This window comes from Epinephelus moara, chromosome 11 (genome assembly GCF_006386435.1).
Source record: "Epinephelus moara isolate mb chromosome 11, YSFRI_EMoa_1.0, whole genome shotgun sequence".
NCBI lineage: Eukaryota > Metazoa > Chordata > Actinopteri > Perciformes > Serranidae > Epinephelus > Epinephelus moara.
In genome coordinates this window covers 23,123,998-23,142,672 of record NC_065516.1, presented here as the reverse complement: position 1 = coordinate 23,142,672, position 18,675 = coordinate 23,123,998, and the positions used below count along the sequence as shown (strand labels likewise).

The 18,675-nt window shown below is 41.2% G+C and overlaps 1 protein-coding gene across 1 annotated transcript in view; it reads left to right on the top strand.

Moving 5' to 3' along the window:
* Positions 1-9,737: 9,737 nt before the first annotated feature.
* Positions 9,738-18,675, top strand: part of dok6 (docking protein 6) — a 70,505-nt gene continuing 61,567 nt past the window's right edge. Inside the window, exon 1 of the mRNA XM_050057348.1 lies at positions 9,738-10,032. Within this exon, the coding sequence (XP_049913305.1) occupies positions 9,967-10,032 (66 nt within the window). The 5' untranslated portion in view covers positions 9,738-9,966. The remainder of the gene's footprint in view (positions 10,033-18,675) is intronic.

Here is an 18,675-nt window from a genome sequence, read left to right as displayed (position 1 = left end):
ACATGTAAAAGCCTTTCCAAAAACAGGCACTGTGGAGAAGGGAAAGTTGTGCTTACAGTACCTCTCCAGGAGGCGCTGGCTGCCTCCCAGACTGCACTGCTGTTAGATCTGCCCCTCAGAATAAATAATGTCAAGTCCACATCATCTGGACACTTACAGAACCCAATTCAATTCTCCTTTTTGAAGGAGTTTAAGTCTTGCTGCCTGGGTTAGATTTTAAGCCTACCAGTTATCTGCAGATAATTGATCAATGTTTCACAGCAGTCAGAGCAATTTCTACAAAGCCGTCTAAATGGGCCAAGGCTTCCTGTTTATCCTCCACATGTGATTGTGTTAATGATAACAATAATAACAAAACTACCGCTCAGGAATGTGGCATCAATCTTCACACACAAAGCCATGGATAATAGAGGAAATGGATGGAGTTTCAAACCATGCCTATCCAGGGCGCAATCAGACAACCTGCGTGTAAAACAAACACTTGTTTGCAAAGGGAAGGAAAATAAATGTTGAAGAGGAACAGGACCAGAGATATAAAATGCCTGGCAAGACAACAAGGCGCACTCTCAAAAAGCTGCATATACAGTACAGTTTAGGGTCATGGGCGAACAATAAGGCCATGCATGGTAGATGGGCGCACACACTCCTTTGCAGTCAGTCATAATACAAGAAAAAGGAAGTGGGAGAGTCTTGGGCCAAGGCCTGGAGGGCTCAGGGGTAGTGGGAGAAGAGCACAGCATGAAAAATGAAAAAAAAAAAAAAGTCATGAGAAACTACAGTTCATGGTAAACTACATCAAAGGGAATCCCAGAATAAGTTTGTTTTCAAGTTTTCGTACGAGTCAGCAAAAACGATTCTTCCTTTTGTAGCTGCCTGCAACACACAGCAGCACAGTAGACAGGCTCATGAGCAGTGGGCGATACACCAAACACAATTCTATGACAGAAGTGTGCCAGTGTGTTTATATTGGGATCATGGTCAGGGAGCAGAGAGTGCAAAATATAAAGAGCTACAACGAATCAGGCGCCGGCGATGGGCCGCAAAATCACGGAGGAGGCTGTCCCCGGACTCTGACGTCATCGCTGACCTTTCGTGTATTTACAGAGGAGGTTTGATTTCCACTCTTTTTCCATGCTCACACATGAGCCGTTGTGTAGCGGGCCCTGGAGGTAAAAGAGTAGCTTTGTCCTGACCTGGACGGTGAGGACTGGAGTCATGTGCTTCTGCCAATCCCGAATAAGGGCCCACAAGCCACGGCCATTGAGAAAAGCACAAGCATCACCTGTTTTATATTAAATCTGTCAGATTAAATAAGGAAGCCAATAACCTGCAGCTCTCAAGGTGCGGTTACAGCCAAATGTGACCCTACTGCTACCACTCTGATCATACTTGTTCAAACTGCTTTCACACTGAGTTGAGGGACAGCGGAGACACCTTCTGCAAAGAAATCCGTAAAAGTGCACCTGATCATTTGTTGCACTGTCATATTAAATGATATGCACGCCAGTAAAGACGTCTCCTTCTGTATTTCAGCCACAACAAACCATAAAGCACCCCCACTGTTTGGGGCATGTGTTAAATTACTTTCACTGTAACTGGCTGATTTTTCCGCAGCAAGATTAACCTCCTGTCACACAACCTATATGCTGCTCGTTCATCACCGTATTAAATTATTGAACAAGTATAGAGATCTCATTATCATACAGTGGAAACATGAAGACATTTAAACAGCCCTTTCAAAGTACTCCCCCTAACGCAGCAGACAATATTGCCCTCTACAGGGCACACATATTAGTCACGCTTGTCTGTCTCCACTCTCTGTTTGCAGGAGGAGAGGCTGTGATGAGTTAGGGGGACACGGCACCACATGTGTTGATGGATGTATAATTACACTGTGTTTAGAAAGCTTGCGGATCAGACACTGAAGGGTGGTGCAGCGAGATCATGGCTTTCAAGACCCTGGATTACACCCTCTTGGCATTTAGTGTCCGCACTGCTGTGGTGTCCCTCAGCGTGAATCCCTTTGTATGTGGTTGAATGACGCCTGCGTTAAGTGTTGTTAGGAAGACTATCTATGCCACTTGTTCTCTCCTTCTCCTTCTGCTTATCTATCAGCTGATATCAGCCAATCATATCTTTGCTGTCAGCTGTCACGACCCTCCTCCTACACATTCACCTCTAGTTGATTTCAATGCCCAGGTCTGAGTCCATCCTCTTCTTATCATCCAGATCTCTGCATCCTCCTCATTTATCACCACCACCAGTGTCTATAGACTCCATCGTGTGTTATCCCACACTTCTCACTTCTCTACCACCCTTTAAAAATCAGTTAAAAATATATGATGACATCACAATGGTGTTTATTGCCAAGGATTTTCTCATTTTCATCCATTGTGCATGTGTTGGATTGTGGCTGACCCTCGCTGTGGAGGGTGCAAGAGAAAGAGAGATAAAGACAGTCAGAAAACCAGTATTCAAAAGAGGTCACGATGCCAGCTTATAATTTCAAATGAATGTGCTGACAACAAAAATAATAATGGTTCTAATATGTGAAATTGAATTTAAAAGATGCTTATGAAGACTGATTATAACTCCCAAAGACCTGATATGAATTAATCAGAAGAACATAATTCATCAAGTGTCTCTGAGTATGAAAGACGATTAAAATGAATGAGATGGTCACATGAAGGACCTGGTCAGTGATCCAAGACTGGCGTAGAAAGCTGATGAATTCAGCCCCTGGCATGAAAGAAAAAGAAGCCGAAGAGAAAAAAAAAACACAGGCGTCTCATCACTCTCATTGGAGGGAGGCACCTATTTTATTCCTCTGTCTTCCAAGAGAGTGTGATGAACTGTGGATTCAGCCTCCCCCAGCCGCTTTCTATGAGAAACGCCACAGCAGCATAACAGCCACGTCTCCAGAGATCCACCCTGGGGTTCAGGCTCACTGTGACATAAGATGGACCCCAATTTAGGACACAAAGACTGGGTCAAACCAGCAGGAGGTATAGCCTTTCCCTGAGAATGAGCCTTTTCTATTCACTGCGACCACGCTCTCTCTTCTTCTTATTTTGGTATTTTCCCCTCTGCTTCACCCTCATCTGTCTGCATCTCTTTCCTGTTTCCCCCCCTCACTCACTTTCCTCACCATTCATCCTCCTCCATTACCATAATGATCATTAGCGCACCTACCCAGTTTACTTCTAAAGTTCATTTTCTGACTCATGCGCTCATTTACAATTATAAATCTCCTCTGAATGCAAATGCTGACTTTATCTCATTGTAGATAAGCCAGAATTTAAGGCGGACAATCATGAAAGGTGTATCTGCCGGACTGCCTTGCAAATGAATTTGCACAAGCGGACACGCTGCTGCAAATTAAATCTTATCCCCGGCTCTTCTGATAACATTTTTGGTTAATTTGGTAATGCGAGGAACCCTTGTAATAGGCTTATACGCTCTACTCATGTACGCTCATCTGCGATTGAAGTAAAGGACCCCTCTCGAATCGCCCACTCTCACGACTCACCTTCTGGAGAAGGACAGAGAGGCCCTCCAACCACTTCTACTTCTTGCTGTTATGGAGTAAATCACAAACATGTCATGGCCTGATCCTCTGGGACTACCCACAACCTTAGCTGTCCTATATTGTGTGACTAACCAATGTCCTCCTTGAGTGGCCAAGGACCCACTGAGCGCAGAACAGCCTGCATCTCTTATTCTGAGAAATTGACTTTTTTTTCTCTTTCCACACTAGCTTTTTTCTCCTCTCCCTCCTCCAGGCATTGACATTTAATCAAACCCAAATCCCATTGTGCCTATTAACATATCAGGCTGATACGGGTTGCTGTAAAAAGCTTGCGCACAGGAACCCGGAGCAGAACATTACCATAACTCTGCCTGTGTGATCTCTATTTTCTCTCCTCCGCCCACATGTAAAAATGCTTACCTGGCAAACAACTGAGCGTGGAGAGGCATTTCTCTCTCCCTCTCCCACTCTCCCCCTCTTCCACTCATTCACCCCTGCGTATCTTTTTAGAACGTGTTAATTATTTAGCTGCTCGCGCTCGTGAGCGTTCGCCAAATAGCACTGAGACAAACTAACGAACGAGCTAAAGCGTCTAATGCAAAGGCAATTTTAATATTTCACCAGACCATCAAAACCATCTAAAGTTTGCTTTCGCCTCGGCTGTGACTAAATAAACAATTCAGGGGTGCTTTTTTTGGAATGCTTAAGTGCTTTAATGGATGGCATGGTTTCTCTGTGAGCAGCTCAGTCTTCCTAGTATTAATCATCATAGACGTGAAGGGACTTGGATACGTGATGCGGAACGTCTATGAAAAATGGTGATGATTATGAGGTCAATACCTGATAAATTGCCCATATTGGACAAGAGTTGTTTTCTACAGCTCAGCAGATATTGGCTGCTTCGCTCGTGACCTTGACGAAGGTCTCCCCACGCTCTCAACACATCTGACCCCATTGGCAGCCGTTCATGTATGTCAGGGCCATATGCTGGTTTGTGTGGCGGCCTGCACGCTGAGCCTCTCTACCTGCGACCAACTGAGGCCAAACTGGTCGCCGGTCTCATATCGCAGCAGGCAATTACTTCCCCAAAACTAGGACAGTTCTCGGTAATGACACCAGAGCACAATATTTAGTGCAATGAAAAGACATTGTCGCTGTCAGCCTTGTTTTCTTAGAGAGAGGATGACAAGGCAGCGGGAATGGAACGGGGCCATGTTGTACAAAGAGGATTATGAAGACAAAACAACTTTGACAAGTCTGAAATTCGAGGACACTTCCAGGGAGATATGAAGACTATCAAAGTCAAGCTGTTTGTTGCAGGGGCGGCGGCTTGCTGTTTTGCACGCCGTTGTGAATGTGATGCACAGGACAGAAAATACAGACACTGAGTTTTACCTCTGTATTCAAAAGCCGACACTTGACAGAATAGCACTCGTCAAAGTGGCAGCCATCTATATGCAGCAAACAAAGCCCCCCTCTTTCTCAGCAGAGACATATTCTTCCAGGGCAACACAACAAGTAAATACATTAGTATGAGCAATAGGATAATTGTGCAGAGCGAGAAAAGATAGAACATTTGTGTCCTCATTTCTCTGTTTTCTGATGCTGCCACATTAATCTACGCCGCTTTCTCATTGCTAGATTGAGGAGTTTACGATAACAGAATCTGTGAAGAGGTATTCTGGAAGTGATCTTCACTTAATCATATAGTTGTTTATATAACTCTGTTACATAAGCCATCTCTTCTCCACATTTTAATCAACGTAAGTAACGGCAGCCGCTCATATCAATATACCTGAGCCATCTGCTCCCTAATACCGAGGATTTCACTCTCTGCAATTGCACAACCCAAGCTACGCCTCTCACTACATCCCGATCAGGATTATAGCTTTGGCAGGGATCAAAATTTGTTTCTGTGCTTTTTATTTTCAGAGCTTTTTGATTGCCAATCTGCAGCATTGTACCTACAATATACAAGCTGCAGGCGGTGGCTGTTTGCTTTGTACAGTCTGGTTTGCTTGCAATTTATTTGATCCTTTAATGGGGCACTGGACTATCTGGTTTTATTATTCAACAAATGAAACAACATCAATTCAAGGCCACCTAATAATGACAAAACACGGTGCTCACACACTGGCAATCTCTCCTTTGTATTTCCTTATTAGCAGGCTGTCTGGTGAAAAATATGGAAATGATATTCATACTCAGACAGGTAATAATAATCAAAAGGAATGGTGAAAAAAATTGTGTTGCAAATTAGTCTGAACATTGGGCTCTGTTGTGCATTTGCATATTTTCTTTGAACATATTGCTGGGGGGGAAAGGGGAGGCCAGGATGTGAATGGTTTTTTACAGATTTCAAAAGTTACATTTGAAATTCACTAAACAAGAAGAGGTCTTATTAAATATGTTGAGTGTTACAAATGTGCAAGAGGAGCACCTTGATCTTGACCTTGAGCGCTTGCTTATACATATTTTAGTGATCAAAATGATGAATGACCACAAGTGCCCAAACTTAGCACAGTGCTGGCCTGTACAGGGTATAGAAAAATATTAAAATAGGCTTTTGCGGGCAGCATGGATGCGTCCTGTTAACCTTACACTACCATGCACACTGAAGCTATTGTCAACTCACTGTAGCAAGGGCGCAGAGGGAGAAAATAAAAGTTAATTGCACCAGTTTGTGCCTTTTCTGCATCAATTCATGGTGTAAATGTTTTTAATGTTGTCAAATAAAAGTCCTCTGCTACCTGCGTCCCCTCCCAAAATCTCCACCTATGCATTGTTGCATTCCCAGATACAACCTAAAGCCTCGTGTCTAAAAATATTAAAGCTGGATGACATCAGGTATTTGAGTTTTAGCTGTTTACTTTTTGGATTCGAGAGAGAGTTATTTAAGTTTTTGGACTGTCTCAAGCTCATGGCACGCTAATGAAACATTCTCCAGCAAACACAGATGTTTGTTTGGCGTGCCATGCCTGTCTGTCCCTGTTTGAATTGTTTGGAGATGTTTGGTCAGATCTGATATGTTCAGTCCGTGTTCGATTGAGTTTGGTCAGTTTGCCATGCTTTCAAATGGACTAGTGCATGTATCCATAGCAACACAGCTCACACGTGCCCAGTATTAGCTGTAACCCCACCGGACCAGCTGTGTATTTGTTGTCGTTGTCATGTTGAGTGAGGTGACGTAGCTGACATGGCTTTGTCTTTGGACCTTGGAGAGAGAAACTCTTGGTGTAGCATAGAACTGAAATTAATTTTAAAAATGGGTGTCGTTTCCCTTTAATGCTGCGACTGATTATTTTATTATTACTTTATCTGCAGATTTTTTTCTAATAATCTTGTAAAAAATTAAGTTTTTAACATGTCAGGAAATGGTTTAAATTATGGCACGAGAAGCAACTGGTCATACCAGACCAAATGATTATGATGGCTAATATTAGCTAGTAAGGATAAGCCTCAAAAACTAAAAAAAACCCTTTAGTTTTCTTTATTTGTTGGAAGAATAATGTGCCATCTTCCTTCAAAGGCAACAAAGCAAAGATTAAATTATATATTTTTTAATATGCCATGATATAGAGTGTACCAGGAATGAGTCTTAAAACCTGAAATTAGTTAGCATTCTCGCACTCCTGGGTCTCTCATCTCAAAGCCAATGATTTTTTTTGAATGGGTTTTTGGTTAGATGCCTAAAATAAGGTCTGTGGTTAACACAAGCCTAACAGACTTTAATGTTTTGTTCTGTGACATAAAATATATCATGTAATACCAAACTCATGAACTTTGAAGCTTCTATCTATCTTAAAACAGGCGGTTGCAGATGAGTGGCTAAATGAGACTACAAAACGTGCCGAACACAGCTTTAAAGTCTTGCTATGGTGGTGACGTTAGGTCATGTGAATGTAGTGTAGTTTGTTTATAGCCTAACGTTAGCTTCTACTTTGAGCGATTGCATATGGGCTTCAATAATCCTGAAAGTGGTGTTCATTTGTGAAGACTGCCTGTAAGTATCAGAAAATGTTTGTTTGCCACAGAGTTTATTTTCAGCAACAGCTCAAAATCCAATAGAAAAATCACACAGGCTTTTTGAGAAGGGAACCAGTTCGATGCGAACTTCTGCGTCAGCCTACAGAAAAAACATCATCCCTGGGGCACTCTGTTATGACTGAGCTTATTTCTTTCTTTATACTTTATTTTTTATTATTTTTTACAAGAAGCAGACAAAAGCAAGGACAACAGGCACGGACATCATAGGGGAAGGAAAAATGCTTAACATCCTGTAAAACAGAAAATGAAGAGAAGCAAGGTTACACTGTAGTATCACGGATATGTCCATGTCCTTTATGTCCACGATAAGGATGGTCATGGACATTAAAATCACAAAGGTCCTTATGATCCATTATCCTCATGACTTTGCTTCATGGAAATCCAGGGTATTTTAAGGAGGGAGAAATCTTCAACTCATCCATAAGCTATAGTCCATTCTTTAAGTCTTAACACTAAGGGGAATAAAACAAAATTCACCAAACAGAATAAACATATAAATAAAAGATCACTTCAAAGCTGAATATGATTTACATTTTTCCAATATTTTTCCACATTTTTAGGGGCATTATTCAGAGATAAAGTCAGTTGTTCCATAACATAAATTTCCTTAACTATTTCTATCATTCAAAGGTTGTTGAAGACTCGTTTATTATCGTGGATATCTTTGAAGACTTATATGGGAAAATGTGCTGTTCGGTTTCTTCAAGTACCCAAAAAAAGAAGACAGGACTTTTTATAATTAACTGGGTAATGATTTTGGCAAAGTATTTTATCCATAAATGTAAGTTCAACAATAATAAACCTCATATTGTTTTTGTTCTTTTTTCTGAAGGATGTTGAACATTATATAAAACTGCTTATTGATTTGACCAACAAAAAGGCTACTAAGACAGATGACATCTGTACGTCTAATATCTTTGTGAAATATGTTATCCCCCTGGCTTTCTGTTTGTGTTATTGTTGTGTTTGTATTTACTGTTGTGTTTGTATACTCAACTGTATACTAAGTCCTTTTTACAGTGTTGTTTTATGAAAGAATGATACAAAAAAAATGACATTTCTGGGGAGGTGCACATCGGGCTATGGCCATGTTTATGTGAAAACAGTCCGCTGAAAACAGAATCGTTTCTCATTATCATTTTGCGTTCAGTCGACAATGCTTTGATAACAATTGCTGTGCACACGGATCAGCAAAAATGACCCACAACACTGTAGTATGCATGCACATGCGCCTCCCTCTACAGAGTGTTAACGTATGAACAAACAAAATGGCAACCGCACGAATGTTTGTCTGGACGGACGACGAGGTGGAGTTGCTGTAGTAAATCTACACTTTCTTGGAGAAGCGTTGATAAATTCAACAGGGCGAGCAGCACAAACAGAGCTCGGGAGTCCGCCATTGTTGTTGTAATGGTCGACTTTCTGGCGCATGCCTAGTGACTGGAAGCGTAATGCGCATGTGCGAAAAGTCTCAGTTTTCAGAGGAACTGCATATTGCAAGTTTACAAAAAATTGCACTCTGGAACCCGTTTTCAAAAGGTTGCGGTTTTCAGGCACCCAAAATGCAGCTGTCAAGTAAACGAACAGGCAAAACATGATAAGTTTACCATTTTCCGTTGAAATAGTTGTCGTATAGACAGGATCTGAGGCGTAGGGTACAGGGCAGATTTGACGCAGAAGTATAAATCCAGCTTTAGTCAGCCATATTCTGGTTATTGCTTTTTTTTTTTTACAACCTGCTAGTAGTGTTTGAATTAAATATCTGTCCTGCTTTATTATCCCAGTTGGCACATTTCCCAAATACTTACACTGAAGTTTGAAAACAGCTCTAAGACTTGAGCTTATTTCTTAAAGAAATGAGCAATCAGGTTCCAGAAACTGTTGACCAAGACGACTAGTGTCAACTAACCCGCTACAGGCAACTTTTCCACTGGAGACATGGGGGAATGAGTGGTCAGCTGCAGTACTGACACTGTTAGAGTAATAACAGTAGAGAGAAAAATATTTTGCCAAGTGTTGGATTAAATATCCCCCCTCCCTCCCTCCGCAGCAGTTATCCCCCACCCCCCTCACTGTCTCGGGGATGGTGTGGTCCAGGAAGCGCGCCTCTCCTGTGCTCTCCTCCTCTGCTCTCCTCTCCGGCTCCAGTGAATCAGCTGACGAATGGTATCTCCCTCCTCTCGCGGATGGATCGCGCCGCTGAAGCCGGGCAGCCTGAGCGCTGACACAGGAGCAGGTTGCCCACCGCCCGCTCTCCTCTCCTCTCCTGCTGCTGGATGTCTCACCGACCGACCCTCAAGTGAAACATTTCGCTACCCTGCCTCCCAAAAACAAGGTTACTTTGTTTTATTTTTCCACCCCGGGCAGGAAGCTACCCGCTTCCCCTCACCATGGCTTCCAACTTCAACGACATAGTCAAACAGGGATACGTGAGGATACGGAGTAAGAAACTGGGGGTGAGTACTGTTGCACTTGCTGTGTAGCGCGGCGGAGGAGAAGGAGGAGGTGTTGGTGGTGGAGGAGGAAGAGGAAGAGGAGTTCCAGTTGTTTGCGGGGTTTAAGCATCAGGGGCGGCTGGATTAAGAAAGAGGCTTTAATTGCTCCATAGGCAGCCGTCCTGCTGTGAGCTCTTCAAGAGGAAAAACAGATTAGAGCAGCACAAGCCAAGTTTCTCTCTGTGCATTGTGCAAAAACACACTTGTGCACACACTGAGATGTTGGCAAAGTCTGGGTGATTGACAGCTGGTGTCATGTGGATGTAGCTGTGCATCACATTCCCCCTTTTTGTTCTCAATTTCCAGCCTGCAACTTCATTTTTCACTGAGAAAGTTAGGCTGATTTTAGATTTCTGACTGTTGGGTTGCAAATTTTAGACATGTGACACTTTTCCCAACTAAATCTGTAGTCATATAAGTGATAAGGACATGCTGCAATAAAAACGAACTGCAAAAGTCTCATAAAAGCCTGATAAGGTCACTTACAATCGAGCACCACAGGCCATAAGTCTCCTCATCACAGTGCATGCTAATTAACACCTTGTGTTATAGATTCTGGGACGTACAGCATAATAGGAACCTTGGGAATGCCATTCATCACTACACACATTGCCATCAGCTGAGTACTGTACTTAAACTCTCTTTAAATCATGATGAATTAATCCCAGCAGTGAAAAGTCTCAGTGAAATCCAGCTGATTCGGTGCGATGGCAGCCCTTCAATTTGCCCTGATAATGGATTCCCATTGAGGTACAGCAAGGAGGAAAAATGGCCCCGACTGCCTAAATTGAAATGAATGATATATATTCAATGATGAGCGCCTTATTGTCTGACTCATAAAGCCATCTGCTTTTGTTCATGCTTCCAGCTCATTACGCCAACAGAGCGGGCGCACTCCCTCTCCTCTGATGAAGTGTGATGATGGAGGCTAATGATGTCTGCCTCCTCACATCATCACCTGGCTTCATCAACACTATTCTACTATTGTTTGCCGCCACTGAGGTTATCTTTGATTGCTCTTTGAGCGTAAGTGTTGTCGAGTAAGAGGGAAGCCTCTACGCTGCCCCTGGAGGACTCGCACAACACAAGCTTAATATAACAAATGGAAGCGCAAGACATTTGTTGTTGTTAACATGCAAATTAGCTTGCTCACATACAGTTGGCTCAGTTTATTTACTTCTTGCATATGCCATTACTTAGATGCATTCAGAAAAGGAGTGTGTGTGTGTGTGTGTGACTTTGCAAAGCAAGTGAGGACGCACGCTGCGTTGGCTGTGTGCTCGAGGTATGGATGCCATATCTCTGCCAGCTCCACATCTCATCCTGCTGTTTGTGGAGAAAAACAGTTTGTGTCCTGCTCGCCCACTCCCTCAGCCCTCCACTGCTTGCTGCTGTTTCATCATAGAAAAGCCATGCTGCGATGGCCTCAGAGGACCCCGGTGTGGGTAGACAGAAAGTATTTATCCGTCCACGCTAGGGTTAGTTATTCCAGGCCGATTCTCATTCTGAATCAGTCCGAGAGAGAGACAATGAGATGGAGCAGGAGTGAGGTATCTGTGTGCCTGAATCAACAGGCACTGATGGAGCACATCTCTCTGTTTTTCTGTGGGGAAAAAACCTCATCAGCGCTAAATGGCTTAATTTCAAGTGTTTTGTCTTGTGTTTTGAGGGAGATGGAAAATCCAAATGTGAGACACATGCATGGAGGAAGATGTTTGGAGCTGTGGCTATTTTGCAATATATTTATATTTTATATTTGTCTCATTTTTTGACACAACAGCTCAATAATGTTTATGGCTGTGAAGAGACACTTGATATGCTGTACAGAAAGTCAGATCAGAGGGATACTGGATGCATACAGACCCAGACTCTGCTTTAGTAACATTGACAGGCAGATGCACAGACCACTTTGCTTCTTAACATTCCTCATCACTAACATGCAGCCAAACATGCAACATACTGCAGACCTTTATCTAATGGTCCATCCTTTTGCTAAGGCTGAGTATAGGTTGAAATGTTTCAGTACTCTCTGATATGATACCTGGGTTTAATTGATACCAAAACAACATGAGATTTCTACATAATCCTAAATAGGGCCACAACTAAAGATTATTGACATCATCTTTTAGTCAGTTAATTACTTTTTCAACTGATTAATTAAATGTTTGGGCTGTAAGATGCCAGAAAAGAAGAGTTCTCAAAGACAAAACCTCAAAATAAATAAAAAAATAACCGTCAAATAATAGAATTTGCTTTTATGTAAGGCAAAAACTTACATTTAACAAGCTGACACCACTGCATTTTAGGCAATTCTTGCTTGCCAAATTATCAACTGATCATCAAAATTGCTGAAGATTAATTTTTCCATTTACCTACTGATCATCTTATTGACTATCTATTCAGCTGTGAAACCAAATTTTTTGAACGTTTAATGTATAAACATGTTGACTAAATCAAAAACAGTTTAAAACTGGCAGACTTATTCTGATTTAAATAAGAAACTATCGCATCAAAGAACGAGTAAACATCACAAATCTGACCAAACATTTGATGCAAGTCGAGCTGCAGCTAACAGTTATTTTCATTTCTGATTAATCTGCTGATTATTTATGTGCTTTCATGATTACTTGATTCTTTGTTTGCTTTATTGAATGTCTAAAAATAGAGAAAACCCACTGTTTGTTACTGTCACAGTTTCCAAAACACCAAGGTGACATCTTCAAATCACTTGTCCTTATCTATCAACAGTGTAAACCATAGAGATATTCAGTTTATGATAGCTGAAGACCAAGCTTTAGATGCCAGCTTTAAGTTTTTCTGACATTTCAGTTGGTACCAGAAATCACAGTGTGAGCATCTGGTTTCATCAAATTATGACAGTATATTAATTTTGTGGACAACTAAACGATATTTGCTGGCATTATAAGTAGGGCTGCAACTAACGATTATTTTCATTGTCGACTAATCTGTTGATTATTTCTTCGATTAGTCGACTAATCATTTTATCAAAAAATGTATTAAAATGTTGAAAAATGTCGGTCTGTCTCTCCCAAACCCCAAAATTATGTAATCTAATGTGTTGTTTCGTACTCACCCAAACGGGTTTTAGTTCACCGTCATGGGAGAGTGTGTAAAGCTGCCAATATTTGAACGTAAGAAGCTGCAGTAAGAGTATTTTGGGGTACTTTTATAGTACTTTTCTATGAAAAGTACGACTACTAAAATAGTCACCGATTATTTTAATAGTCGATTAGTCATTGATTTGTCGACTAATCGTTGCAGCCCTAATTATAAGTCTGCTACAGTACCATTTTGATTCAAATCAGGTGCCTGCAATCGATTCAAGATGGTTTCATATGGTCATTTAACACAGTAGGTTACAGAAGAAGCTGCCGCCCCTTTTCTATTTTGCTTTTGGCCATAAAACCGAAATACAACACATAAATAGTTGTCAACTGTAACCAGTAAAGTGCAGTAAAGTTGACTTTAATTGACTCGAAATATAGAAGTAGAATGTTCAGTTGTGTTTTGCAGTCACCATTATCAGCATAAGCACTTTCAGGTTGCATAAATTAGCCTCGTGGTTGGTGAGCTTTTCTTCTACTCATAACGTAACAAATGACATGTATTATTTATACTTTTTAGCTAATGTTGCCATAGCAAGAGCAACAAGTTAGCGGCCAGGTAGAGTATTTTATTTAATATATGGCATGTGCTTTGTCTGTTGACCAGTCTTTTCTCTGAAATCATAAATATTTCCAGTCAGCTGATTTATTCCTGAGAGGCGAGTAAATATCCTCATTGTCATGTTTTTGGCTGCTCGCCATTATCTGCCTGGCGCTGTTTGACACAGATGTGCCTTGGGAATTTTAAATATATGTCTTAAAGATGATTATTTGGATCGATGTTTTAATTTTGCATCTATAATATGAACGATGGATCATTACACACCTACCTTAAAAGTACTAGGGCTCCATTCACAGCTCAACCTGTCAGTCCAGCTGGATGTACATTCTCAGAGTTAGGCTGGAAAGGTCCTGGGTGTTTTCCTCCTCATGTGATGGTTTTTTAATTTTTTTTTTTTTTTTCGCTTTAAAGGTCTTTCAAATATCACATCTCAAGACTTTGCATCACAGTTGACCTTCTAATACTCCCAGCCAGGTCTCTATTGTAATGCTGTGCCATTTAAAATGTATTATACGTTATTTTTTATTAGAAAGTAGTACAGTCGAATGCTTCTCTTTATGCGATATTAAAGTGGCCACACCAACACCAACAGCTCTGGCTGAACTCATCAGCATCTGTCAATATGATTGGCTCATTTCCAAACCCCATCATGTGTGAAGGTTGAGGCCACGAGGTCACGTCTGTGTTCTGCCAAGTGATCAAAATTACCAAGCGGGGCACTTTCTCTTCTGTTTTTTCCTCTCTGGGACATTTGTTTTTCTTTTTCCACCGACATGAATGGCAACGATTTCCTACATTAGCCAACTTCTTTGTCTCTTTGTTGGCTGAAAAGACAACGGAGCAGTGTTCTTGAATGCACAAGTAGTCTCTCTTTCCTTTTCCTTTCTCACATTCCCCTCCTCTTCCTCACCTCTCCACCCATTCTCTCACNCCCCCCCCCCCCCCCCCCCCTCGTTTTATCTCCCTTCCTCTTTTCTTCCCCTTTATCTGGCTATCTCCCCTCACCTCATCCCCCTTTCTCTCCCACTATTCTCTCCTTCACTGGTTTGCAGACAGGCTGAGAGACTGAGCACAAAAGCATCCTATTCATCACCCCACACTGCACCCTCCATAACCCCAACAGGCTATTCCCCCTGACACAGTGCAAAGGCACGCACGCACACATACACACAAAATTGGCTTGGTTCAACGTAGAAGAATTGGCACACACATGCACCCGACAAACAAGTAAACAATCTGCTGCCAGAGAACAGTGTGTGGATTCTCAATTAATTTTAATCCTGTGGCTTTGTACCATACAGTATTTTTTTCACTACATAAAGACAAACTAAATGCTGACAAGTGCCAAAAACAAGTGTCTCTGCGCTGAGAAAAACATAAAATCTGGCAGTGTGATATCGCCATCACGCACACAGCTCTTCCTTTCTCCCTTTCAGCGATGCTATCAGCAGGATGGACTCCTCTTGACGAGCTGAATAACATGACCTTTGAGTAATTTGTGCGTCAGTCTCAGACCAGGTACATGTTTCCCAGGTTAAGCATCACTGTGGCAAATAGAAAAGGTCAGCTGTTGAATACCCCCCCCCCCCCCCCTCATCTGTTCAGCTTCTCTTCAAGCCTTAACAAAAATAAAAAATGAAAAATAAAATTAAAAAAACGGTCAATTTCAGTTTGCTGCAGGTGGGTCTGTCTGCCATTCACTCTCTCCATTCACAAACATGTTTTGACACTTCAAAGGAGCTGTAGATCAGATGTCGGCCTAGAGGTAGAATATGTAATATTTTAAGAGAGCGCTTCACACATAGACTTCACACTTAGATTATTCTTGTTGAAATTCCATTTCCCACCCCGGTAACACCACAGTATTTTCACCAAGACAAATAGTTCCTGCAATCAAATCAAAATTAACTTGTTTTACAAACAAACAAATGTGCACTGAGAATAGGATCAGAAGATTGTAATTTTATGTCATTCTTGATACTTAAAATCACTACATTTCACATGCATATCACATATTACTCAGATGTAAAAGGGGTCGCACGTAGTGACAAACCTACACAGAATTATCACCCAGCTTTTGAAGTTATAGCAGCTTTTAGTTTGTTTTGGTTTTACGGCCAGTAACTTTACTATTTTGAGTCATTTTCGCCTCTCTCATGGTGTCATTTTGCGTCATTTATATGTCATTTATACTTGCTGCAGACCCTACACACGTGACCTACGCCGTTGTGAGCATTTATGCTTGTGCGGTGGTGTGTCTGTGTCACTCTGCAGTTACACCTCCAAAACACTAGCTGGCGGCGGAGGTTTCTGTGAAATGCTGTAACCTTTAGTTGATTCAAAACACACATTAAACACACATTAAACGTGGCTTAATAGAGACAGTTTCAAACACAAGTACACAAGTCAACTTCACTATAACTCGCAGCATTCACAGACAAACACTTGTCTTTATCTGGACACATTTTCCGCACAAATACAACATGCTAACGTTATTAGCACAAGCCTGTGGCATTTTACATTGTATTAAATTAGCCTAGCAACGAGCGGAGATTTCCTCTGCTCATATGAAGCCAGGATAAATCACACACAAGACTTAAAGTGCCATTTTAGTGGAGGCTTTATTGTCTTAATTTATTGTTTCTTATCTGTGAAATTAAAGTAAATACAAGTTTCCACTGAGGGAAATGGTTTCAGCTTACAAAAATAGACAGGAGGTCTGTGTCGCCGCAATGCGTAGTTACATTTCTGGGGAGGTGCACGGTGTAGGCTCTACATTGATGCAGAGCCTACGCCGTAGGATTGGTGTCGAATTGACGCAGAAATATAAATTCCGCCTAAGTTAGCATTTAGCTGGTGATGAAAGTGGAGTATAAATCAGCTAAAGAGCTTAATATTTACCCCAGGAGATGGTGGAGACCAAAATCAGAGCATAAATTAGAGTTGTGAGCTGTAAATCAGCTGAAAGACACTATTAGAGCTGAGGGTAACTGCAGAGTCAGATGATTATACTCTGGGACTGTGATAACATGTGACCCCTTTCATATTACACACAGTCATTTGATCAATTGTTTTTAAACATGGGTTATAGCAGCTTTAAAAATATGATGACAGTCATATTTTCCACCTTACCTTGCTTTCTTCCTGATTTTATTTTGGTGCCCAACAGTGGACCAACTCCCCAAATTCCCCATACAGCTCACTGTTGATATTTTGAAACTTGACTGTGCTCTGTGTTGATTTTTTAAAAACATCAACAGTGAGCTGGAAAACATTTTTTGAGATCCTAAGGTGCTGTTAGATATCTTAAAATGTGCTGGACTTCACAATTGGTGTAACTATTGTCTTATCTCGAAGCCCAAATAAGTTTCAAACTAACAAACTAACTTAGTTATTAAACATACGATAGACTACTAATGTAATGCAGAATAGCAAGAATAAAATTGAAAAGGACAAAGTTGCACTCTGCTGCCATCAAAGTGCAGTTATGAGAGCGCCTTGGTCAAACCAGAAATGTCAAAGCAAAAAACGCATTAAAAATGCATTATGTCTGGTCCAGAATGAGGAGGAGTGAAAATACAATCAGCCAAAAGAGTGGATGTAAACAAATAATCTGTAAACCAATAATCAGAGCTGCAGACTGAGAGCTTAAGTTATTCATCATCCAAACACAAGGGTATCATTTGCAAAAAGATGGGCTACTCTGCTGTTTATAGATTTAGAGAAGTGATTCGGGGGGTCTTGCAATTACTTTTTTTTCTTTACGAGAGAACCATTTCACAATATTGCGTATTTATACAGTTTGTTTTGGGACAAATAACCCCGACAAATAATTTAAACACTGAAAAAACAAATGACGACTACTGTAGCTCGGTACTTACTGGAACCTTGCCACCTTTGGTCTTGTAAGACTGTTTGAGTGAAGTTTATTGTGTGACAATCTCCAGTGCTTTCAGTAGAGCGGACACCGACAGTAAGGAATGCTTGTAATTTGTTATGACTGTTTGAGCACATCGAATTACGTGATGTTATACTCCTATCAGCTATACGGGCTCTGCGGTTCAGCATTAATTATGTATGTTTACTGATGAGATAAATGGGAAAGTTGGGCATCTTTCCATCTTCGCTCTGTTGGTGAGAGATGAAGTGTGTAAATACTGTTGTTGATCAACAGAAAATTTGTATCTGTTTTGATTATCGATCAATAATTTTAGTCTTTTATTATTTTTATTTTTATTTCTTTGATCAAACTTGACAAACATTTTCTGGTTCCAGCTTCTCACATTTGAAGATTTGCAGGTTTTCTCTGTTTTATATCTCTATAAGCTGCCTATGATTGGGTTTTAGGTTGTTGGTCAGACTGTTTTATAAAGATGGATGACATAACAGTACCCCAAAACTGGATTGCTTCTTGGTGGCTTGCTGCAGTGTAGGTCATAAACCCCACCCCCTCCATGTTAGCGGATGGGACATAGGCCAAACTAAAAGATCACAGTAAACATCAAATACATTTTTCCCGAAGATGTTTTCTGTCATTTAAGGTAGTCCCCATCAAGCTGATGTATGTTCAAGTGTTCCTTTGGGTGTGAGTTTGACATCATGATCAGTGGCGCCGGCAGGTTTGTATTTCATAGTACGCACAGGCAAAGCTTTGCAAAGCGGGTGGATCCTGGACATGTAGCTGGCTGCTAGCCTCTGTCGTTGTAATGTTAATGCTAGCAGCAGTAACGTTAGAAGACTCGGTGCTCGCACTGCTACTCTCTGTGTATTCTTCGCTGCTGAGGCTCGTTCACTTTCTTATTTTAAAAGCCTGAAAAATGCTCAGTTGTTTTCGTTTGCTCACTTCTAACTACTTTTGCTTGCTAACACACGAGATAAGTAACACAATATTATTAGCATCACAATTGAGCACCAGAA